This window comes from Labrus mixtus, chromosome 5, assembly GCF_963584025.1.
Source record: "Labrus mixtus chromosome 5, fLabMix1.1, whole genome shotgun sequence".
Lineage (NCBI taxonomy): Eukaryota > Metazoa > Chordata > Actinopteri > Labriformes > Labridae > Labrus > Labrus mixtus.
The window spans coordinates 14,803,950-14,829,268 of NC_083616.1; the positions used below are offsets into that span (position 1 = coordinate 14,803,950).

At 39.9% G+C, this 25,319-nt stretch overlaps 3 protein-coding genes across 5 annotated transcripts; 1 reads left to right on the plus strand and 2 right to left on the minus strand.

The window, feature by feature from the left end:
• The first annotated feature begins 1,155 nt into the window (after positions 1–1,155).
• Positions 1,156–10,757, plus strand: poc5 (POC5 centriolar protein homolog (Chlamydomonas)). Of its 3 annotated transcripts, none has more exons than XM_061038003.1 (13): positions 1,158–1,459; positions 2,674–2,757; positions 3,156–3,309; positions 4,000–4,107; positions 4,271–4,470; positions 5,890–6,066; positions 6,353–6,457; positions 7,122–7,301; positions 7,627–7,810; positions 9,053–9,180; positions 9,553–9,654; positions 9,843–10,013; positions 10,132–10,757. In XM_061038003.1, exons 1-13 carry the CDS (start codon positions 1,379–1,381, stop codon positions 10,264–10,266), a joined length of 1,809 nt encoding a protein of 602 aa, XP_060893986.1. In that variant the 5' UTR covers positions 1,158–1,378; the 3' UTR covers positions 10,267–10,757. The 3 variants fall into 3 exon arrangements, with proteins under 3 accessions (XP_060893988.1, XP_060893986.1, XP_060893987.1); XM_061038004.1 differs by lacking the exon at positions 1,158–1,459 and adding an exon at positions 1,897–2,029; XM_061038005.1 differs by lacking the exon at positions 4,000–4,107 and having other exon boundaries at positions 1,156–1,459.
• On the minus strand, positions 10,751–15,881 carry ankdd1b (ankyrin repeat and death domain containing 1B). Its single transcript, XM_061038006.1, has 15 exons — positions 15,482–15,881; positions 14,968–15,068; positions 14,767–14,865; positions 14,573–14,671; positions 14,323–14,427; positions 14,124–14,225; positions 13,862–13,960; positions 13,028–13,126; positions 12,750–12,848; positions 12,515–12,613; positions 12,308–12,406; positions 11,957–12,052; positions 11,376–11,577; positions 11,008–11,139; positions 10,751–10,889 (listed from the first exon to the last, which is right to left on the minus strand). Exons 1-15 carry the CDS (start codon positions 15,651–15,653, stop codon positions 10,834–10,836), a joined length of 1,659 nt encoding a protein of 552 aa, XP_060893989.1. The 5' UTR covers positions 15,654–15,881; the 3' UTR covers positions 10,751–10,833.
• Positions 15,882–16,325: 444 nt separating this feature from the next.
• Positions 16,326–24,386, minus strand: polk (polymerase (DNA directed) kappa). Its single transcript, XM_061038008.1, has 15 exons — positions 24,258–24,386; positions 23,593–23,736; positions 23,150–23,269; positions 22,882–23,034; positions 22,446–22,577; positions 22,174–22,324; positions 21,820–22,002; positions 21,357–21,481; positions 20,959–21,125; positions 20,845–20,877; positions 20,632–20,728; positions 19,809–19,980; positions 18,649–19,680; positions 17,002–17,044; positions 16,326–16,851 (listed from the first exon to the last, which is right to left on the minus strand). Exons 2-15 carry the CDS (start codon positions 23,719–23,721, stop codon positions 16,770–16,772), a joined length of 2,619 nt encoding a protein of 872 aa, XP_060893991.1. The 5' UTR covers positions 23,722–23,736; positions 24,258–24,386; the 3' UTR covers positions 16,326–16,769.
• Between the last annotated feature and the right edge of the window lie 933 nt (positions 24,387–25,319).

The following is a 25,319-nucleotide window of genomic DNA, read 5'->3' on the forward strand; positions in this document are numbered from 1 at the left end:
CTGAGCTGAAATACCGGGGGGAAGAAAGTCAAATGGATTGTGATTATTGTCCTGGAACAGATTGAACAGGCTATGAGAGAAGAATGTGACCTGAATCCGATTTCAACACACAGACCCTGGTGCATTTCATTTTGAGAGGAAAATGAAATTTACAAATGGGATCTAAAGAAGGGTTGAGGCAGTAATGCTTGCTTTAATCCAACCACTATCAACAGTATAGATGACCTTTGTCTGCAACAAGAGGAAACAATTAAACAGAGCGAGTACAGAATTAGCTTCTGTCTCTATTTCCTGGGTTTCTTAAACCTATTTATTGATGTAAATGTATTAGTTTTGATTTGAATTTACAAACAAAAATGTGATTATTTTATATATTTCACGGGCAGAAATGTAATCTGCTGTAACACTGATCAAAAAAACATCACACATTAATTTAAAAAAAGACACTGGGTACATAAAAAGAATATACTTAACATTTTGGAGCTTTACACATACATATAGAAACTGTGCCTCTAACCCGCCCTTTGTTATAATAGTTTATCAAAAGGAGAGTAGCAGTCTTACATTAATAGCATTATGAAATATCTGAGAAACTCACAAGCCAAGCTGGTGTGACAAAAAAAATCAGCCCAACAGAGAAATTGTGATGAACACATCACCAAAACCTTTCAAACCATCTGAATCATCTGCTCTGAAATGGAATAAGTAATCTGAGGGAGCTATGGCTTCCTGTCATTCAACAGGAAACCTCCGTTCCCCACAGCGCAGCGAGGATTATCTTCTGTGCCTCATGGTTGTGTTTCAAACTCATATGCCTGCATCAACTGTCAAGATATGTAAGTAAAGTGTGTTTGTGTGTGTGTGTGTGTGTGTGTGTGTGTGTGTGTGTGTGTGGGGGGGGGGGGGGGGTAGCCTTGCTGGTGTAAGTGAAATATGTATTTCATTTGCAACCAATTAGACTGATTGTCTGCTTGAATTTGAGTCAGATGTTAATACTTTGTCACCACATGGACAATTATAAAAATGGTTGTTGTTTTTTTTCTATCCCCTGGGAAATTCTGCACTGACAGCAATGTTACGACCCTGTCTTACCCCTTTTCTAAGTCAGCCTTCTGGTCTTGTAACAATGCTGACCGGACATGCGGACAGTGAAGTACTCTCCGCACTCAGCCAGGTGGCGAGGAGGCTCCAGTCCAACAGTACTGCCTGCAGCTCTGCCATTGCTGAGAGGGACCATATGTCTCCTCTCTCTAGAGCCTGTCCCATCCCAGGGCTGCCAAGCCCTTAGGCCTCTCCCACATATGTGTCTTAATACTGTTAAGCACTGCAGGTCTTCAGGGGGTTCAGCAATTGTTGTACTTCCGTTTGTTTTTGCCTAATGAACAAAGGAGAAATGGCCACAGGGAGGTTCACAGGATGGTGGTATTCCCCAAAGACTTACACCTTCTTTAGGAAACAGGTAGGTTTTCTTTCCTTGTGGCAGTTTTAATCAGCTTATCTCTTTACTGCATTGTAGGCTACTAGTGACACTGCAGTCTCTTTGGATTGCAGCTAGCAACGTCATACACATGAAAATACATGCATACATTTTTTTATTGTTGGAGCATTTATTTTAAGTTGTTGAGAGATGATCTCTGCCAGTGGTCCTGTATAGTAGGCTACTTAACAATGATACTCACACCGTGCTGCTACTGGCTGCCATACTAAAGAAAAAAAAATAAAGTAAAATAAATAAACATGCTTAGATTAATATATGAGGAAAAACAACACGAGCTTAGCTTTGTATTTGCAATGTGGTCGATAGACTCCACTGTTGTGAGCTTATGGGTGAGCCTCGCGTTGTTCCGCTTACCGTTACCATGGAAACGTCGTACCCAATCAGAGACGCTTTTGAACGGTGCTGTGGAAACGGCAGCAAATCACAGAGTGTTTTGTTCAATGGTTTGAAACGGCTAGCAACATTTTCCAACTGACGGAATAACTTCGTGGATACGTGTCGAAACTTTTCTACAAATATCAAATGAAACAGGTAGAAATCTGAATGCATCCTTACCGGTACTGTTTTAGTGGTTACTTATTGTTGTAATTTAGTGATTTATACTGTAAAACATCACCCATAGCTTTCAAGAGTTGCGTTTTGTTCAGCTGAGCATTAAAAAAGTAAGCATGTATCTCTTGTATCTGTTATACATCACCTAGCTTTGTAGTTCTTCAAGGTTTTGCATCGTATTTTCATCTAATAATACAGGTATTTATTTGAATCGCTACTAAAAGGAACAGAAGTGAAACACGATTTAGCTCGTTTAGCTACAACGTTGAGGATTTATGCGTATGAGAACATGTGTTGTGTTTAGTCTGGGGCTTTGTGCATTAGTTATTATATGCACTTTAAAAACAGCTTCGATATAATGCTACACATTTAAAGGTGTACACATTGTGCTGCAGTATTTGTTAGTAAAGCAAAAGTTTAAAAAAAAAAAAAAAAAGACAGACTATAATTTGTCCCCATAGTTATTGAGCCACGATTAGCTCTTTGTTAGTGATTAAATGAGAATATAAACCATGAACTACAACACGTGACTTACATGTGAGGGTCAGGACCTAAACTGCCATAAATTGGTGCTGCAGATAGTAATTCAATGAAGTAACACAATTTTAACAACTTTAATCCAGATGTCGTCAGACGAAGAGGAACCAACCAGTCCTGTTCTTCCCAGGGACTCTGATCCGGGCAGCTCTGTTTCCTCTGAGCTTCAGGTGATTCAAGGAAAACACAGTTACAATGAATGTGTCTTTATGCACGTGCCACGTCTTTCAACTCTATACGCCACGTAACCCCTTAAAATGTGTAACACATCTTCAGTTTGAACCCAAAAATGCAATCAGGCAATCAAGAAACTCTGAACGCATCACTGGAAGTTGTAAGCAAAACGTGGGTGTGTGTAACTGCTTTTAGTTAGTTAAGTCGATTGTAAAGATACAAATGGCTCTGAAAAAGAAGGTAGTTTAAAGCTGTGTAAAACATGTTGTTGCCCTTGCTTCCCTGTATTTCTAAAGTGAAGATGATGACCCAAATGTAATCACAAACAACAAAAGCAAAAATCTTAAAACACTTGAGACCTTTGATCATTTTTAAAACTTGTATTGGTCAACAGGATGAGTATGAGGAGCTTCTCCGCTACGCTGTGGTCACCCCTAAGCTTGAGACACTTACGGCTGCTCACATTCAGCGGCTGAGCACCTCACATCTCACTGGAGAGGGTTGGACTTCCCAGAGAAAAGATGACACAAAATCACAGCGCCCAGCAGGTATCTAAAGTTCCTGTGTGTCCACACTCATGCACACATATTTTACGAAGCCTTTCTGACAGAAACATATCTGGAGGCCTTCCAGACACTGCCCTCATCAAATGATCAGCTGTCAAAAAAAGGATTTGCCATCACAGCATGGAAAAATGTAGTGTTTTATCGACCAGATCTTTTCATCTTGATGAAAAAAGTCATGATGAAAATATATATGATAGCAGTATGTCAGTAAGATCCATCTCTATCCCTATGATACCTCCATCTTAAACTGTCCATCAGCCCCCCCCCCCCCCCCCCCCCCCCCCCCCCCCAGCACCAGCAGCAGCTCTCATCTGAGGTTTAGTGCTTTAACTGTCATGGAGTACTGCACAGGGACGTAGAGAGCAGACAGACAATTGGTAATGATCTCCTGGCACTCTGCCCGCACTGCTCTTTAGAGTGCAGCCTTTTTCTTCCCCCTGCAGAATTTAATTAAGATATTGACACAAATGCATTCCTGGACGAGGAGTCGTGCTTCTCTTATTCAGCATTCTTGCCATCACCTTTTCTGTTCTTGGCTGTCTTTGGTTTTCTGACTTTAACCTTTGCTTGTTTACCATTTTCATTTTTTTCACCTGCTCTGGGTAAAAAAAAAAATATTCTTGTAACATTCCCTCTGTTATTTTGTTCCTCGTCTCTTCTATCCTCTCTGAGAAACTGCCACTGGAACTAAGGATGGGAGGGCGTCTAGCAAGACTGTGAGATTATCACCTGCCTCCCCCTTGATTGTTGAGCCCCCCTCACACTCAAGAGCCTCTCAGGGTAAACTAACTAAATGCAAAGAAACAAAATGGTTAGGTCTATATTAAGCGTATATTAAATACTCATGTTATCATAGAAATATAGGCACATCCAGTTGTAAAGTTATTGTAATTTCTGGTCCTATGTGTTTTTGTTTTCTTTTTGTGTTTCTTTTTTTTACTAGCTGAGGACATGGAGGGTCGGCCATCTAGCAGGGCGTCAGTGCTCTCAAACGCTCCGTCAGACAGGCTGCAGACTCCAACTGAGAGGTCTAGGTCAAACAGCCCAGACCCGCTCGAGGAATCTGTGACAGAGCTTTTTATCTCAGAGGAGAACATAAGCAAGATGGAGAACATTCTGGCAATGTGGAGCAACAACCTGAAGGTTGGTACGCCTCCTCATCTCACTACTTAACAATGTATTTTGTTTTTTTTATTTTTTATTTATAGCTTCACTTTGCTTTGAACTGGAGAGCTCACCAAAGTTAATGTATTATGGCTATATGAAGGGCTCTGCCATAGCTTAGTTATGAACTAAGAACAGTTACAGTTACATTTTAGTATTGTTTTTCGAGTAGTTTTCAGTAAACAGGTTGACATGTTGATAAATTGAAATCATAAATTGCCCGTGTTGTTTAATCATAATCGAAAGTTTTGTGGTCGGTAAGAATTCTAACAGAGCATTAACCATTCAAGAACAATCTAGCAGGGAACATTTAACTGCTCTGGTGTACACATTTTCAGGTTATTGTAGTTTGCTTACAAAATAGAAAAAAAACGTAAGGTGACTGAAATCTGGAGGGCAAGTTTATGTTGACATTTTTTTCACCACTGCGAGAAGGCAGGTAGAATGAGATCAATTTAATCCTAGAAATACTGTGGACAGTGTTCATAGGGAATAGTAAGAAGTCAGAGATTGTATGTAAACAGTTTGAATCTTAGAGAGGTTCATTGAATTTGATGGCAGCTTCACTCTTCAGGGTTACAGGTGGCCTTTTTTCATGTGTCTGAACTTGGAGAGTGAGAGTGCCTGGTCATGGATGTCTTCTCTGCCCTTTTCTTCTAATGTTGTACTTCTGACTCACGAAGGCCAGATTAAAACCAATCAACTGCTCAGTGCCGATTAAAGAGACTCCTTTGAAAGGCAGTGAGGACCTACGGACTAGAGTAGAGGATATTGTTTTGTTTCCAGTAAATCAAAGCATACACATTCGTGGCTACTTGTTAAGTTTATTAATTAAACCATTTACCCGAACAGCCAAATTAAAGTATACTACTGCATTGTGGTTGTTACGGAGTCTGAGTGTGGTTTTCCTCCTTGTTATAACTGCACATCAGTAGACTTAATCAAATCCTAGCAAGGCATTTGCTAGATGTCTCTTGAAATAGATCCACAAAAGAAAGAAAGAGATGATATCCACAAAGTTCATATCAGTGTTTCCCCTAGGTTTACAGCGTTGGGGGGGGGGACATGCCAACACAAACACTTGAAGGAATCTTGGTGTTCATGCGTTACTTTTAATGACAGCTGTCCTTTTCTATCGGAAAGGTATCCTTACATGACTTCTTTCCCTGATTTCCGACTCTATCCACTAACCTATCCCTACAATAAAGGCACAAAAAGCCCCAAAATAAATCAAAACAATTTTTTTTTAACTTGACCTTCAAGGGGGGAAACACTGCATATACATGATGCCATGTATCCACCAAGTTTGTCTACTAATAAAGTCCTCCAGTGCACTTTTTTTATTTATTTTTAACACCTGCCCATATTTAGTACCCCCAACCTCTGTTCCCTCATTAGTTAGATGTACTGACTGAGCTCAGGAAGTGGAAGCTGGCATTCAAGGAGCAACACAAGCTGGAGATGAGGAAAGAGAGGGAGAAGTATGCTGCCCAGACAGCTGGCCTCAAGTCCGAGCTAGACAGCCTAAAGGGACTGCTACAAACCTACGAGACCTCCAACCAGAGAAAAGATGAGGTGAATACACATGTATTTATTTGCTCTCTCTCGTACATAGTATACTGGTTTTTCAGATATTTTTTAATATGTATATTAATTGTATATTTATATATATATAATGTATATTTTCAAATATTACAGTAGGACAGGCTGGGCTTAATCAATGTCTGAACTATCAAGCTCATATGTCTATCTTTTCTCACTTTCCTTCTCTTATGCTAAGTGCCTATATCAATAGTAAGGAAATGATAAGGTGACCTTTTCTACTTTTGAAAAGCTTATTGTGTGATGTTTCCTCCCTCAGGTGATTGTAAACCTGAGCCAGGTGTTGGACAGACAAAAAGAAAGGCTTGAAAAGATGAGGGCTTTCACCCACTGGAGACTTCAGCATGCTGAGGCTAAAGAAGAGGTAAACCTATGACATTGTTGTATTTCCCACAGCTTGAAAACCTATTTGTAGTGGAATTTACAGAGGGGGCGTGTGGGTGTCTTCACAGGCTTTTGTGTAGATAGGGTGAGGCTGGTTTGATTTCAAGCTTTGAACTAAACCATCTTGCAAAACACACCCTTCTCTCTCTTCTATTTTTTTTAAACAAATAAAATCCTCACAGATTCTTACTAGTTTAGTCAGCAGAGAGCATATCTAATGATTCTATAAACTGTGTGTGATTTGAAATTGTTTGATTACTGTAGGTTCAGTTTAATGGTTTATGTAGATCATCCGTCTCTGCATGAGTCACTGAACCATACATCACTATGTCACTGAACGTGCCACATATACACAACTATATCCTCTCTCAAAATGTACATATTTGAAACCTTGTCAGTGCACTAATGACGAATCTGTTAATTTGCAAACCATACTACGTATCAAACTGAATAGTAGGACAAATAAATAAAAAACATTTCCTTAAAATTTAATAATTAGTGGATGGCACTCATTTCTGTCCAAACCCTGATACAGAAAGTGCAACACACGAGGGAATGTTCTTCCCCTGCATAATAATGAATTATGGGTAGAAGTACCGGTATTTCCTCGTCAATATTTTCATGCTCTTGTGGCTCCCCGTCAGGCTCATGCTGCTCAAGCAGCGCAGCAGCACTACAACATGCAGCTGAAGAAGAAGGTGTGGTTAGGCTGGCACTCTCTGCTCCAGAAACATTGGAAGGTCAATCTGGAGCGGGCCTGCCGTGCGAGGGCTGAAGAGGTCTGCACCCGCCTGTCTGCAGAGTACGAGGCCAAGCTGGCTGAGGTAAATAAGCGATAAAGGACCTGCCATGGAATGGATGTGAGGATTCTTTGTTGCTGAGGTTATACTAAAGTTGTTTTACTACGTTTGCCTGATGAAGGTCGAGCAACGAAATGTTGCCAATAAATGTTTGCAAATTAGACATTGTGCGGTAGTTTACCTTTAACTCTTTTTTATTGACACATAGAGTGGGAAAACCTGTTATTGATAATGCTACAAATGTTTACCCACAGTGCAACACAAATGCCTTAACTGAAAAACAATACAATGAGCATCAATGGTGTTGTCATCATGATATAAACTGATGATTGACTGACTGTCTCCACAGCACTGTGATGCTATAGAGAAAGCCCAGGCAGAGATTCAGAGACTACGACTTGAGAGGGAGCGCTACGAGGAATCTATGAAGAAAGCCTTCATGAGGGGCGTCTGTGCTCTCAACATTGAGGCTCTGGGCATGTTCCACAGTACAGAGGGACGGCCAGAGCCCACTCCAGTTCATCATCAGCATGGTTCGTAACACAATAACCACCACCCCCTTCATGATATCCTTCTTTTAATCAAACACTTTAAACCTTGCACGATTGATTTTTCTTCTTCTCAAGCTCCACAGCTACATAAATAGAACCCTGCTATAACAAACCATAAAGGCATTGTCAGCCTTGACTATGTGCTGCATTGATTAAATGCAGCCATCAGAACCGAAACACAATTTCTCCATAGAGTGCCAGAGTGTGTTATTGACAAGGGTGGAGATTTATGAACGAGTGGAGTAGGCGGGGTCTTTGTTCTTCTCTCGGAGTTATTCACTGACTCATCAATGAATGGATGAGTTTGTGGATTTGCTGACTGAGGACTACATTACAGAGGTGATCACCTCCACGTGTCACTGTGAACGTGCAATATCCCTTTACAACATCTATTCAATCATGTTCTCAATGTGTATGTTAATGCTGAAAGATTAGGTCAGGGGCTTACAACAATACAGGATATTTGAGTAGACGAAAGCATCAAACATAATTCAGACCAGATGATCCCACCGTAGTAAACATAATGTGGATCAGGTCAACAGTTCCTCAGTAAATACTTCACACTAGATGTACACCTTGCCATCAGTATGTTGAAAAAAAAGCTAAGATTTGTTTTATTATTCTAGGGTTCTATTGAGCTGTAACAATCTGTTGAGCACATGTCTGCTGAAGCTGAGATATAACAGATTTATTCGCTTGTACAAAAGATCTGTGACATGGTCCTCTGCTCATCCATCTGCTTTTGAGTTTAATGAGTATTGCAACCTCATTTGAATTTCCTATTAATGTCAAACTCAGCTGTTACTTGAATACTCTTTTGTTGTTTTTCTCCTTATGATGTATCTCAGAGATGATGCAGGTTTGCTAAGCTAACACTAAATTCATTGGTATGAAATAATATGTATCTGTTTTTAACATAAAGCACATACCGTAAAGTAGTTCTGCACTATTTATGGTCATCCACCTTTTTAATTTGCACTTCATAGATCTGTGTAGATGGCACTGGCTGCTCTTCTACATTTACAGTTTCAAATTTGTACTGTTAGAATTTGTTCAAACAAGTAGGGTGTTTTTTATATGTATGTTTAGAACATAGATTCAAGAAATGATTTCAAATAAAGGAAACTGCCAGTCGTTCAATTTTCCTCCTTGCATTGAGGAACATTTTAAACTCGAACAAACGGCTTAAGAATGCTGTATCTTTTTTTTTTCTTCTATCTTTAGATATTCTGACTCCCCATGATGAGCCAAGCTCTTCGTCGGTGGCTCAACCGCGTCCCGTCTCGTCCACACAGTTCAGCCCAGTCCCCTTTGACCATCCAGACCCCTCCCACAGTGAAGTGCCGGATATGGTAAGAACTGACGGATTCTTTCCAAAACATACATTATTTTACAAGCCATAGTTCGACTTAAAGTATGTTCTTTTTTTGTTATTTGCTTATCTTTCATATAACCACAAATATATTTTTGTTTTTGTAAACGCTGCTGTATAGGATTGCTTCTAGTTTCGTTGTGTCCTTGTATACAATTATAATTATAAATATTCTGTATCTGTTGTTACATTATATCTCAACACTTCACTGTTTCAGTGAAGATTCCACAGAAACATAAGCATTTGTACAGCAGTGTTGAATTTCTCAATCTTTTCTCTGTTTTTATTTGCAGCACTTTGAATCTCTAATCCACGCTCTTGTTCTTGCTTCCCATGATTCCCTTTTCCTCAGGTTGGCTTTGGTGCCTCCATGTCCAGAGAAGAAGTACTCCCTCCCACTACTGTGGTGCACAGCTCATTACCACTAGGAGGCACTGCAGGTTCCCATAAACATGTAAGAATTACACAAATTGATCTATTGACTCAGGTGCTCGAGGCATTTGGATTGACAATGTCTGTCTCACACTAGCTCTGTTGAACTTTGATAGTAACTCTTTAAATAGTGGCTTCAAAGTCTTTATTACTGCAGTAATCAAATTTCTACATGATGCAAGATGTTGTTTTTTTTGTTTTGTCTTTCAGGTCAGTGGTCGTGTTGTCACAGCCAGTCAACAAAAACCGTCCAAGACAGTAACCGCTCGCATCACTGCACGTGCTGACGTTGCTAAGACCGCACGTAGCAACCTCCAGGTGATGGGTGTGGCTCCGCCCATGAGCTCTGTGATTGTTGAACGCCATCACCCTGTTACACAGGTACTGGAAAAGTGTGCATTACCGCGCTCACTCAGAAATGTTACTATTTAAATGTTGACATTCATGTACCCTGAGTTATCTAAGCTGAAAAATAAAAGGTCCCTTCTCATTCCTACAGCTCACAGTCGGTCAGGCTACTGCTGCAAAGTTTCCTCGCTCTTCCAAACCCGGCCACAGCTCCTCCAGAGACAGAAGCGCCTCGAAAACACACACCAGCACGTGCCATGTTCACTCCATCAAAGTAGTTGACTGAGTACGCAGACAATTCTTTAAAAATGTTGCTCTCCTAGTCTAGATATAAAATCAAATGCATCCTGGGAAAAATCTTAGAAGTAGTTATTTTGGGATTAGTTTAAGTCAATTTCTGGACATGCTGGACTCAATTTGCCCTTGCTCTCTACATTTAAAGTGATCATTTGCTATTGCCATTGTTCAGCTTCCTTTCACAAATGAAACATTTCTCGAGCAATAGGATATTTCTCAGGGAAAGATAACATAAACATAGAGGTGCACGTTTATGTTTTCAGTATTACCAGCTGCACTAGTAAATGTTTTTAAATGGAATTGTTTTGAATTATGCACAGCTGTGAAATGTTCTGTAATGTGTAAAATCACATTCAATATGTATTTTTTTAACTGACACCGAACATCCAACAGCACAGATCATCTTTGAACTTAACCAAAGCCATATGTAAATGATCTGATGCACATCTTTATTTTCAAAATAAATTATTTTACCATTGACTTCGTGTATAGATGAGTGCTTGATGAAAATGATGTTAATATGGAGTTAGATTTTGTCAGTCCAAACGGCTCAGCCTCATGAAATGGTGCAGCTCTTACTGCTGGTACTCTCTGCCTCCATCCGAATCTTATCTGTGAAACAAATGAACACTTAGTAATAAATGTTTAGCACAAGCCTCCAGGCAGCACAACAAAATGTTTAACATTTCTCCATTTGTACTTTGTTAAGAAATATGTTCACTGAATGTACCTGCAGCTCTCCTGTTTCCTGTGAGGATGAGGCCCTGGTAGAGTTCTTTAGCAGGGTTCTTGTGAACTAACTCCTCCTTGTGGAGCCAGATCAGCAGCATCCTGTTCCCGTGCTCCTGATAACTGTGCTGACCTGAGGGCAAACACAAAAACAGCAGTTAAGAAAACAATTGAATGAGTCATAATAATCAGATCAGATCTCTGGTGTGCAAACAAATACATAACAGAAAATGAAAGACTAAAAGATATTCCTTATATATTGAAAAATGTCTTTATAAGTATAGTAATTCAAATCTAACAATTTAGCTACAAGAGGGAGTTTCTAATTGCACAGTCAGAAGCCTGTCCAGTTAGTGTAAGATGAGGCACCTGTCCACTGCTCCTCGATGGAGGACACTTGCTCCTTAGCGAAGCCCCAGTGGTTTGCTAGTCTTTTCCAGTCCCCTGGTTTCAGGAGCTCGTATGCCAGACGCCAGGCCATCGTACGGAGCTGCTTGGTCTCAGAGCGGTGGTCGAGTTTAAACGTTAGCGGATGCTCGCTGTGAACATCCTCATTAAGCTCAGGGTTGGCCTGAAAGGGCAATTAAATCACGTCAGTAGATTGATAAAGGCCACAAGCCTCACAGAGCGCAGGGGGCACAGGAGGAGATTATTGGAAAGACACTCGTGCATGATTAGCAATATGAAAGCATTAAAAAAACATTTTCAGAATCAAAAAGGGATAGGGATGTAGGCTGAACTTTAATTGAGTTTACGGTAAATTAGCTTACAAATGTTTCTGGGATGTGAGTCATTTTTCCCTCTCCATGTTTTAATTGTATTAATGGATTTATCTGATCTGGATTATGGCGTTGAAATGAATGATTATAACTTTGGATGTTGAGGCATCAAGAATGATTATTGCAAATATGAAGGCAGCCAAAGTAGCAAATATCATTTCACGTTCTCACCTTCCTCCAGGCGTAGTATCTTTCTGCTTTAATGATCATGTCCACAATAATCACCTCGTCTGCTCTGGCTGCTACACCCAGAGCTGTCTTACCCTGCTGCTCCACATCCAACATGCATGTAGAGAATGTGAAAGAAAATAAACTTTGATTAGAACAGAAGCTTTCAAATTTACTCCTCACAATTTCAATGCTTCACCCGCAGGGGTGTTTTAAAATACTCATTTATGCAAATATCCTGTTTTGCACTGAAATAAAAAAAAAATGTGAATAAAGAGTGAGAGAAAATTACCAATTAAACTTAAAGGTAGATAAACTGTCAGCTGTAGAAAAATATTTTTTTAGAAGTCTAACCTTATCCTTGAGTGTCAGATCCAGCCCGGCTTTAAGAAGCATTTCCACCACTTCTATTCTGGCCAGCTCTGCAGCAAGATGCAATGCAGTCTGTGACCGCTAGCAGTTCATGGCATTTCAAAAGACAACACAATACAGAAACGATTTTATTAGGTTATCGTAAATGATCTATTGTATGTCTCACATGCCTTTTTAGGGAGGTCATACCTTATCTGTGATATTAATGTCGCAGCCTGCCTCCAGCAGAGAATGGATGATGGGGATGTGACTGTGCTTTACCGCCAGGTGGAGAGGAGCCTCTTCATTCTAAAATACATTGAGCCCCAAAAAATGGTTGTTAGTGTAAAAGAGAATATGTAAAATCATGATGGACATGAGGACAGCACAGCTCATGTGTGAATAAAAAGAGTGTACCACTGCCGCCTGACTTCTGTTTTCTTACCTGATTTTTATAGTCGGTGTGGGCTTTGTTGTCTAAGAGAATTTGGACAAGAGAGGCGTCCCCTCTCTCTGAAACTGGATGCAGAGCACTGCATTTGGCCTAGAAGACAAAGACATTTAGCTGAGGCTCTTAGGACAAAAATATTTTTTACCACATCAATTTTAAGCTGTGAAGTATTTACCACACTGAAATGTTTTCCAGAAATGTATAACCTAGTTAACAACAGGACAACTGGTCACTGGTTTCTCTGTTAAATACGGTAATGCAATGTAGTTTACCGTTGTGAGGATGTTGGGGTCACAGCCAGCGTCCTGCAGGATATGGACACATCCTTCATGACCGCTGTCTGCAGCCTGGTACAGAGCAGTCTCACCATCCTGCAACAAAAATATCTATCAAAAAAAGGCAGCATGGGTTCTAGATATCAGTTAAAGAAGCAAAGAAAAATCCTCTCAAGGGGATGTCTGTGTAGGCTCTCAGTCATCCAGGTCATGGTAAATTCGAAGCTTGGTCCAAAGGCAACTGGACTTGGTTGATGATCTTTAAGATGTTTCTCTCCTCTGAAAAGCTTCTTCAGTTCTAAACTAACTGGTGGACGTCCAAGAGCTTCAATCAAATCCATTTGCCTTTGGATTAAGCTTTGAAAAAAATCTTGGGGGGATGAAAATAAAAAAATAAAACAAGTTTTTAAAAAAATATTATTATTTAACCATAACTCAGATTAACCAACTTTCTTACACAGAAGGAACTTGGACAGTCCGTTGTAACTTAATTGATCCCAAATATTTTTGATTTTATTGATTTTTTAAGATCTTTGATTCAACCAATAATCAAAAAAATAGAGATGATAAACATCACTATGCTCTATTACCAGCATGATACATCATTGACCAGCAGCATCATTCAAAATATGATCAAGCACCATCTAGCAGTCAAAGCTGAAGTTCAGCCCATGTTACTGTTTGGGGTTGTGAGATAATGGTTTACAGCACATGTTCGATACATCTTAATCAATCCAAACTAGAGCCACCAGCCAGCAGTGGATTAGCCATTGAGCACACACTGTCACAAACCAGACCACGATAGAGAGCATGTTTTCAATGATTGTGTACCATATTGACTTCATCCCGAGTATCAAAGCTCTGCAGCAGCAGTTGGATGGCGTCCAAGTGGCCGTTCCTGGCAGCTAAGTGCAGGGGCGTGTCCCCTCTCTGGCAGCAGGGAAGGAGGGAAACAACTCGCATCAAAGAATGTGACTTTGAGGCGTCCTGCAGGTGTGACTCAAGTGTGCAATCAGACCCCAGGAGCATAAACAGCTGCATAATGTGAATAAATGCGCTCGAATCAAAAACAAATTAGTGAGTCTAAACACACCTTGTTGGGCTTCATGGTGCCCATCATGTATGGATCCATAAGCAACTCCAACATTTCAACACAGCCATGCTCTGCTGCCAACGCGAAGGCCTGGTTTCCTGACTGATTTGAAGAATTGAAACACATAATCACATTTGCCTTTTATTATTTGATCAGAATTAAGTGGATTTATGAAAGATTTGTGTCAAGTAGATTATACCTGGTCATCTTTGTCTAGTTCTTTCATCTGCAGGTCATTAATAATATACTCTGCAATGTCTGTGTGGTTGTTGATAGCAGCACAGTGTATGATGTTCATCCCTTCCTGAGGTAGAAAAAGCAAAAACAGAATGAAGAGATCAACTCGTGCATCAGGAGAAGACTTTTGATAATGTTTGTTTCTTGATTTACTCAGTCTTATACAGAGCAACAGTAAAAAGATAGGAACCCCCCCCCCCCTGCTCTCTTACCCCATTCTCAACCTTCTGGTCGGCCCCAGCTTGCACTAATAATTTCAGGATCTCCAAACTGCCAAACCAGGCAGCCAAATGAATGGTTGCCACACCGTACTGTCACAGCACAAAATGAAATGTTCTGTTTGCTTAAAATTACCAAAACTTATGCAGGTCAAATACTCTGATGCAGACATTCCAAACACTCTCACCTTGTCCCTTTGGTCCACTTTGACCCTACGCTGCAGAAGAAACTTCACAGCTTCCTTGTTTCTGCCAGCAACGGCATAATGAAGGGCCGTCCTGTCATGCTGAGGAAAACAACTCAGTCACAGCACCTATTTGCCTATTGGTCTATTTTTTTTGACAATTTATACAAAGCACAGATAAAGGGTTCAATTATTTGGACCCACCAAATTCTTTGCGTTTGCATTCAGGCCTTTTCCAAGAGTCTTCATGGTCTCCACGTCATTTCTCTTAGCTGCTTCCATAAACTGCTTCTCTGCCTCTAGCACTGCACAGTACAGAAAACAAGAGCATTAAACGACTTTTTCTCTATTTTTCTTCAGCATACATGACAGCATAGTCTAGGCTTAATACACAACCATATGAGGTGAAATGAATGTGGTGTCAGAGCAGAAACATTATGTAAACCAACATACTGAGATGAGCATGTTGTAGGTCTCAATCTTGTGCAAATAGTAATAGTGAAGAAACTATCGTGCACTGAGCATTCAGTCAGTTCACCACGATGAATAACTAATGATTAACTCCATCTTTAACAGTAAAATCCTCAAGGCTCAGCCCTGAACAAGTAAGACTTGTTCTTAAGCTCTTGCCCACAGTGTTTTCTTATTTCATGCTGTTTAAAGACAAGTTCATTTTCCACCCTTTTAAATGTTGTTTTATTTCCCCTTCCATACTCACACATCTCTTTGGTGTCAAAGCTGTCGTCTGTGTCGTTTTCCATGTTCTTGTTCTGCATGAGCTCCGAAAACCCCTTAGTTCCCTGTGTCATCCAGCTCCGAGGGTCCAGATCCTCCTTCTTTGGACGATGCTTCTGGATCATCGACCTCAGAGCAGAAGCTCTTCCCTCCATTTGTAAGCCCTTTACACTAACTTCTAAATTAAGACTGGCTGTGGATTCATAAACAGTCCTGTGATCGCTGAAAGCAAACTAAAGAAAAAACCTGTGGAAAGGCTCTCACCGTGGCTGAAAATGTTTTCCAGTTTCATGTAGATCCTGCCTCCAGATAATGAACGGCAAGTCTTGAAGTGGAAGTGTACTTCTTGTTTCTTTCTGCCGGAGGGCTGATCCTTGTTTACTTTACCAGCTCACACCCTTGGGTGACTTCTTATAGTAAAGAATGTTTATCTGGTCACATTTAACCTGTATTACATGACTAGTAGTTGACACAGGTAAAGCTTAAACTACATCATGCATTAAGTAAAATTAGGTCATATTAAGCATCTGTGAACATAGGGAAATATTTACTTATGATTAACATAAGGCTGTAGCAGTAGTTTAACTGGTTTGTGCTTGGAAGTTTGCAGTTCGCAGACTCTTTCCAAAACACTCTAATTCTGTTCACACATGCAGTTTAAACTGGAGACTGTTTTATTGAATTATTTCAAGATTTAGACCAACACTCAAGTCTGAAATTTACTTTCAACCGGGCTAAATGTGAGATTTTCTCCAGTAGGTCAACCTTTTATGTTCTGAGGATTTATACTCAGAGAATTGATGGTAATAAACTTTCATCACACAGAGTTGAATTTTTAGCAGAATAGTCTTTTATTACGATGTACATGATAAAAGGATTCTCTTGTCTTCATTATTAAATAAACTCTATCATCATTAAAATCCAAAATAAATACAACTGGAAGTGACTGAAAAATAATCAAATAATTTAATAAGTTTAAAACAAACACTGTAACATTAAGAAATAAATACTCTCGTGATCCATTATGCAAACATTTATCTTAAAAACTTCAGGCTTATCTTCAAATAGTTGGATAGACAGGCAACATGGTCATAACATTCATTTGCCAGAATTGAAAAAAAAAATAGGATTTGTGTTCGTCAGTTTTCAAATCTTGTCTAGCATATGGCTTATAAAACAACCAATAAGGCATATTAGGGTAAACACATTGCTTCCCATTTCACTTCTTAGTTATTCCAGATAAGGATGGACACACACAGCTTTTCCGACTGTCACCTGAAGAACTTGTCAATTGTGTTGAGAGGACCGACGCCTTTAGCCTTTTTCGACGGAGGAGAGGACGGCGTGTCCCGTCTAAAAGTCAGGAAATCAACACACACCGTAACTATTAATTAAAACATCTCCTGTTGACAGGACTTTAAACGTATTCTCCCTTAGCTAAAGTACACAGAACAAGCACGTTACCTTTTTGTGCAGCAATAATCTGTAATCAAGCTGTCTTACCTTTTTGCTTTTTTTCCTTGTGTTGTCAGGAGACGGCCTCTGCCTGTGAAAAGAAACAGACACTCATAACACAGATAGAAAAAAAAGAACATTTGTATCTCTTTCCTGATAGAAAAAAAATGACATCCACCGAGGAGGCACACGATTGCAGCACCTCTTAAGGGATAAAAAAAAGAGTGCAATTTCTGAGGCAGGATTGTTTAAGAGGAAACCAGGGTGCAGTTCATTGTAGGAAATGAATAGGTGAGAAAGTGATTTGGCCATTTCCAAGACCGGGGCAAAGGAAGCCCTGGGGGCTGAAATGAGATGTCTTTTCTCTGTAGGAATCGATAGAAACTTCTCACACAATGTCACGGTCAGTGAGTAACAAAGTCAGAGGTCAACGGCATCCTCTCAAATAGACATTCCTTCTGTTGACTCAAATGATGTCACACCACCACATTATATAGAAGTAGCTAACAGGAACATAGCCATCATCTGTGGAGTTAGTTAAATCCTCAGAATTTAGATCTATGTTGAATGAATGATTCACCACAAACCACCAAAACATAAGGAGCTATAATTAACTTATAATTTCTATTTCTTTAAGATTTCTTTTTGGGCTTTTTGTGCCTTTAATGAAGAGATAGGACAGCGGATAGATATGGAAATCAGGGAGAGAGAGTGGGGATTGACATGCGGAAAAAGAGCCACAGGTGGGCTTCGAACCTTGGCCGCCCGCTTGGAGGACTAAAGCCTCCATACATGGGACGCGCGCACTAACCACTGCACCACCAGCGCCCCGTAATTAACTTATTTTAATGAAATAAGCGTGATTTAATAATAAAAGTGCACAAAGTGAAGGCATTAAAGAATGTGACAGGAGATACAGAATGATATGATTGAAGATTATGATCACCAATATCTGCAGGTCTCTCTCACTTTATGGATCTTTAAGGGAAGTTTAATCTTGCTTAATTTTCTGAGCCCCAACTTCCCTTTTTTTGGTTCACACTCTCACATAATAAATATTAGTTGCACAAGTCAGCACTTTTCAGCAAAAACTCTCTAATAAACTTGACTGACGAGCTGGAGCAGACACAGCTCACAGAATGCTTTTAGTGTCATTGCACATAATAACAACAACATTTGCTCTGCTTCTCTAAAACAAAAGAAATACGATTTATCACATTCATCTACACACACACATGCTCACCCATTATAGTTAGAACAAGATATAAAAGGAAGTAGATTTTTTTTTTTTAAAGTGTTAAGAAAACTTAAGAGCATCCACCTCAGTCCTCAGTGTCATATGACCTTAAGATATCTGTGCACATCAAAAGGATAAAATTGCACATTGAAATGTCACCATAAATAATATCTGCACTTTTTTTTTTTTTTACATTAAATGTTATTGCACCATAAAATATTGCACAGTAAATGCTGAGTATTATTATTGTAGTTAGCAACACTCAGGAAGTGGCTAGAGCAAAAATAATTGACCAAGGAGCATCTATAACCGCTGGATGTGTCATTAAGAAACGTTCTGACACCTATGAAGAATCAACTTAAATAATGATCATGTGTTTTGTGTTAACAAATTGTTTTTGCTGCCCTGTGTTGGGCAGGAAGTGTTGAAAAACCTTATTTTATCAGAAACACACTCACCCCTGGCCTTGATATTAGGAACTGAAGGAGGATTCATGGGAGATGAAGTCCGTCCTCTCAGCTCACGTAGAACCTCCTGGTTCAGGCAGAGGTCAACATGGTGGTTAAAGATAATGAGGTCATCACTATCCTGGGTAAGATGACATACTGGGCAGATGAGGACGGGGCCTTTATCATTACATGACAGAGACTGTTGCGAGGTCACTGTTTTGTTTTCACTATCGATCAACAAAGCTGTTTGATTAGAATCGGTTGTTATGCGGTGTTGTTCATCCCGAGGAGCGTCTCTGCTTGACGCCAACACTTCCACAATCACACACTCCCCGCTTGATTTGTCGACTACTTCACATTCTTTGGGATTCCTCTGAGAGTCCATATCTGAATCAGAGTCAGAAACTGTGCATGGGTTCGGCTTACTAGAGGAATCGTAGAGACACTTGTCAATATGTGTGTTAAAGACATTCAAATCAGAAGTCTCTACCCGCTTGAAACACACGGGACAGGTGAGACTCTCTGACGCTTTGCCACCACAGCTTGAAGTGGATGCATGGGCTTCTACTGGAGAAGCGTGATCATTTTCTGAGGGATCTGAGGCTGTAGAGCTTCTCTCGTGTGCCTTTGTTGGTGACTCTTCAAGCTTATGAGCAGGAGGTCCTGTGGAAGTGATATCAGCAGCATTCTCTTCCTGTCCTTCCCCCTGTGTGTTTGCACTCGCTGCCTGGATTTTCAGTCTTTCAGCGTGAGCTCTTTGGAAGAAAGACTTTTTCGGCTCGTCACTAGCTTGGCTTTCCTCTAACCCCCTCTGCTTGTTCCACACAGAAATGTCTTCTTGTCTCTGGAAATTCTGCTTTAAGGGAGGACGAGCTGGGAGTGGAGTAAAGAGGGAGTGATCTGAGGGATTCTCTTTCTCGAGCTTTTGATTAATTCCTTGGGTAGAGCCTGAGTCTGCATTGCCTGGCTGAAGGAAGCCAAGGATGCTCTTCTGCAGCGGCTTTTTATCATCTGAACTGACAAAGGCAGAGATCCTCACGCCTAAATGTACAAAAAAAAAATCCAGTTATCCAGAGAAACTGTGTGATTTGTTTTCAAATGCAGTGTGTCACAGATCATTTAGATTTATTTCAAGCAAGTGCGTCAGCTATACTGCTACATCTAATTACCCATGAGCCTCAGTCTGAGTGGCTGGGGGCTTTCATTGTCTATTTCCGTTTGCAGCAGGTCCTTAGCGACAGCAAAGATCTCATCCACTGAGGCAACAGCATACGGCACCGTCAGCGCCCTGCTTTTCACCTCAAAGTTCACGTTCTTAAGCTTCAGTGTTACTGTTTTACCCTTCAGGAAATTCAAAAGAAAAATATTAGCTTAAATTCACATCCAAAAAACAGTTATGTTACATTGCTAGCAACCTCTTGATTATGAAAAAAAATCATCCGTGATAACTGCATGGTGGAGCCAGAATAAGACCAGAGGTGGAAATGTGGATAATCTGTCACATCACTGATTGATTTGTCAGAATCATTTTTGGAAGAAGCATGCTTTAAAAAGCTTTCATAGTAATGTGATCATATCCCAGGGAGACATTTTCCAAGGCTGATAGTGGCCCCTGCTGTTGCCTTAATGGTCCTCCATTTCCTACAGCTATCAAGGCCACATTGGGACCCAGGCAGGGGGGTGATGTTCATGCCAAGCCATCCAGTTCTTTCTCTATCGATTTGAAACGGAATGAGCAGGTTGGAGTAATTGCACTAGGTCTGGTTTGGAGGCAGGGCGATTCTTAGGAGGAGAAGAATAATATACTATATTTCTTTTTAACCAAAATAGTCTTTTTTAGTAAATGTAATGCTGTTACCCGTTTCTGCTCAAATATTCCGACTTCTTGTTTTGTAATGTCTCATTAATTCAAACCACTCAGGTAGACACATTTGTGTTTAGGACCACTCACTCGCTCATAAAATGTGTACAGAGGTTTGTTTGTGAATGCACCTTGAGATTTTCTTTCTTCATGTCTGCTGCTAAGTCTTCACAGAGCTCCCTGCATAAAGTCAACTGCTTCTCAGCTGTATTCAGTTCTTTAAACGTCCTGTAAAGGTTACATGTCAGAAATAAGAGGAGCAGAGAGAAACAGAGGGAAGTTAGAGAGATAATAAGCTGTAAAATCAATACATTGGACAATGTCAGTATCAATTTATGCCTTACCTTTCTGTGCTCATGCTTTTCCTTTCTTCGTGCCTGTATAAAGGAATAAGATAGATATTTCTCATTTTTTTCTAATTAGTTGTGTTGAGTCGGATTAACCAGACAGTGACTAACCTAGGTATGTGTGTGGAGCCAAGTCCCAGGGAAACCTGCATGAAATGATGCCAGGCTGTCTCCGAGAACATCAACGACAATAGCCCCATCTGCTGGCTGAGATCAGAACAGCTGCTGACGCCGAGAGCACTCAGCATCTTCTCGCTCACCTTCCCTATGCCACAAACCTGGAAAGACACACAAAATCACATTTTCTAAGGTAGTTTCTGTCTTTAGATGTTCTCTCAACCATCTTTCCTCTGTCTGCAGCACATCATTTGTCACTTTACACCACACCCGTCTACCTCGAGTAATACAACAAAAACCTAATGATAACATTCAAAAATAGTTCTACACTTTATCACCAGCTATGCCACAAGACCGTGTTTATCATTTAGTTTGAACAATGTGTACTGTACTTTGCGAACTGGAAGATTCTGGACGAAGTCCATGACCGCCTCTCTAGTAGGGGGGAGTCTGTATTGGCCGTTGGGCTTGTTCTTGTCACTGCACACCTTGGCAAGCATTGTGTTTGGAGCAATTCCTAAAAGAGTGGATAGTGTAATCAGATAAAGTGTTTATAAATGAACAGCTGGTAAAACAAAATACATAATATTGATGACAACTCCAAGAATAATGTGCAGGAAAGACAGGAACGTCTCATATTTCTCGATTGTTTTTAAATCAATTTCATCATTAAGTAGGGCAGATGAACTAGATCATCACACAGTTAACAACACAGAAGAGTCAAATGCTATTTTTTTTTTTTTTTTTTTAAAGAACAGGCCAACATTTACCTATGAAACTTAAATGAAAAAAATGTTTGACAGTAGAAGGATGTTGCTTTAGTAATCATCCCTGTGTGGGGGTTTTTCCATTCACCTGCACTGGCTGTCAGCATGGTCTTCTGCTCAATGCGAAAGCGCATCTCCCTCACAGCCTCCTCAACAGACTTCCCGAACACAACGCCAGTCGTGTTGACACCTTCAGAGTCTGGCGAGGAGCTGGGGCTGTCCTCAAAGAGGACCGGAGAGAAATCTTTCGGCTCCAGTGTTTCCTTCTTACCTTTACAGGAAAACAAAATATAACATGCACCAGTCAGATGGATTTCAACTGAATTGCACTTAAGTATAAAAATGTTTCCTGACATGTTGTCCTGTCTACACTGTATTAACTTTAAAAAGGACGACACCACACTATACAATCATTCAACATTTTGGTGTAATTCAGTCCTGCCTGATGCTGAGTTGTTGGCATGATAGTTATGTGTACGTGAAGACTCTGGCCAGCTCTGCCTCTGTTCCAGGTGGTCTGTAAAATCCAGATAGGCTTCATCCAGGCTCATTGGCTGGAAGTGAGGGTCATAGTCTGCAAAAATCTCCCTGACCTAACAGAGAGATCAAAAAGTCATGAGCACCTGTTAGTGAAAAGCAAGAAGCCACACAGAGGATGCATAGCACATTTGTTTTAAAGTACTCTTTGTTTGCATGTTTTGCCATCAAACTTACCTCACCACTCACAGCTCTGTACTTATCAAAGTTGGTTGGAACGATAACTAAGTTGGGGCAGAGTTTCTTCGCAATGAAGCCAGGCATGGCGGCTCGGACTCCATACTTCCTAGCATGGTAGTTAGACGTTGTCTGAAGAAGATAGGGGTGAATAAGTAGAAGCATTTTACATTAGGTAGGCAATATGGTTTCCAAAACATAACGGACATTTGACTGCTCCTGTATCATGTTGGTGATTGTTTAAAAATCCACAATGTTTCAAAAAATTCACGACAATACAAGAATACAATAAAAATAATGTTGGTTAAGAGATTTACAATAGTAAGCTGTTAGGTCTGGTATTTTTGCCATGTACAGTATCTGATGCATGTACAGAGGTAGTGCAGGGATCAGTACACGAAGGGAAAAAAAATCATGTTCCTATATTTTACCCCACCAGCATACTCATGGATCCTACAGCCATTGGCTTGTCCTTCAGCTCGGGACAGTCTCTCATCTCCACAGCTGCATAGAAAGCATCCATGTCCACATGTACAATCCAACGGCTCAGATCACGACCCTTCTCCAGCTCTGCAGCCATCCTCTCTACCTTTAAAGACAGATTTACGTAGCTAATAGTTGGAGATGTGTTGTTTCCCCTTTGAAATTAGTTTTTTGGGTGACCTCTGGAAATAACCTTACACATGAGAATCAACATGTCTTACCTGAGCTTGTGCTTTTTTTAACTGCTGTTCTGTTATCTGGGCCTTTTGTAGCATCATTTTCTCAATGCGCTGGTTCACCTGCTGCTCTCTCTTTAGCTCATTCTCATAAAACCTGGAACCCTGGAGGGCAACGGCAGGCACAGTAGACTGTTACAGATTTTCTAGCACAGCCTTACTGTAAAAGCTACATTAGCACATTTATTTAAGAACTGTAACACAGAGGATACAGGACTTTCACACAAAGCTGGACACAGGTGGAACTCACACATCAAATAGTCCTCCACTCACTATAGTCTTGTCCTTTCTAACACATCATATTAAGATTGCTCAGACACAAGAGGAAAATTATACTGATAAGTGTTTAGAGTATGTTTGTAAGGAATATGGTTATTTAATGACAGAACCAGGGTAACAAGAGTGTTTGAGATGTTAGTACTATCTACCTTGGATGACTCCATGATAATCTTGTTGATCTTCTCCCTGTCAAGACCTTCCATACCAGCCTTGTTATCGTTGAGGGCCATCCTTGAGAGGAAGCCCTCTGTATTAGTGACTTTGACTTCATTCTCCATCCTGGAGAGTGGAACCTTTAGGGTAAAACAAACCTTTGATTGTGTAGGTATATGGACCTATTTATAATCACTTCAGCTGCATGATAGTTATACAATAATCATTTCATTTGTATATAGCACCTTTGAAAACAGATCTTTACAAAGTACTTTGACAGACAAAGCAAAGTCAGGAAGTCAGTAATGTAAAATAATAAACATCTATATTTAGGCCACAGATAGAGTAGTCCAGAGAATTCAACCAAAAGGGCAAGAACAAAATGCAACAGCGGAAGATCAACAAGAATAAATGCAAATGAGGGATTAAAATATAAACTATAGGTCTGAAAGGGCTGATATGTGCATGTAATGCAACTGTAGAAGTGTACAGAAGAATAAAAAGCAGTAAAATATTAACAGCATGAGAAGATTAAAGAATGTAAAAAAAAGAGATTAAGAAGACGGCATCACATTACAGAAAATAAACACAGAAAAGGGTACCTTATTATTCTGTTCTTTTCTAGCTAGTTCCGATAATAAACAGCAGTTCAGCAACTTACCTTTTCCCCTGAACAGGAAAGACTCAAATGAATATAAATCACTCGGTTTACCAAAGAGTTTGCCTACATGTTTGGTTTGGACATGTTTTGAAAACAGTGACGAACGATAGTTTAGGCGGCACTTCCGCGTTCCCGCGTCATCACCGGAAAAGGCGTGGACAGGCTTTGTTTACAACTTTAAATATATAAATTTGACAAATGCAGTACTGCATTTCTGGAAAGGTAAGAAGAGCTTTACGACATCAGTTTTAAATTCGGAAAGTAATTCAAACCTATCCTATTCATATGTTAACCTGTCAATGAAATCTCTTAAAAACGTGCAAAGACACACAAAACTTGAAACACTTGAAAGCAAAACGATATTTTAATGTTATCATTACATGACTCACATCCGATGATTTTTATTTTATTTTACATTGCATAGTTAATGGGCCCAGCGTAGTTATAAAGACGTATTCAATATTTTATGTCATTGTTGTGCTGTGATTTCTGAAGAAGATAGTGTATTTGAATATTATTATAACTGAGCGACGAAACTTAGATATTTCCTTCTCCACTTCATGACCTCCTTCAAGGTTTTCTTTCTGATAAGAAGTAGACCTCATGAACCTAGACTTTGGTGTTATCATCGGAGTAAAGTACACGCAATGTAAAAAGGTGCACAATGGTCCACAGATGACTTCTAAGCACAAACTTGACCTTTGGCATAGTTTGATATGAGTCAAGTTACTTTTTGTACAGAAACTACACATTCGGAAATACTGCAGAAATCTCAAAGAATTAAACTGATTTTTATTTTTTATTTTATTTAACCTTTATTAAAACCAGGAAAAGTCTCATTGAGATTAAAAATCTCTTTTTACAAGAGCGTCCTGGTTAAGACAGGCAGCAGCACAACTACAGGGTTTCAGAGGGACGAATTCTATTACAACCATATTAGATGAAAATGTTATTCCACCCAAAAAAACACCATAATGCATTTTTATCCTTTACATATTCTCCAAGACAAGCACACTTATGTCAATAATGTCCATTTACGACTCTGTTTTTGCACATTTACAT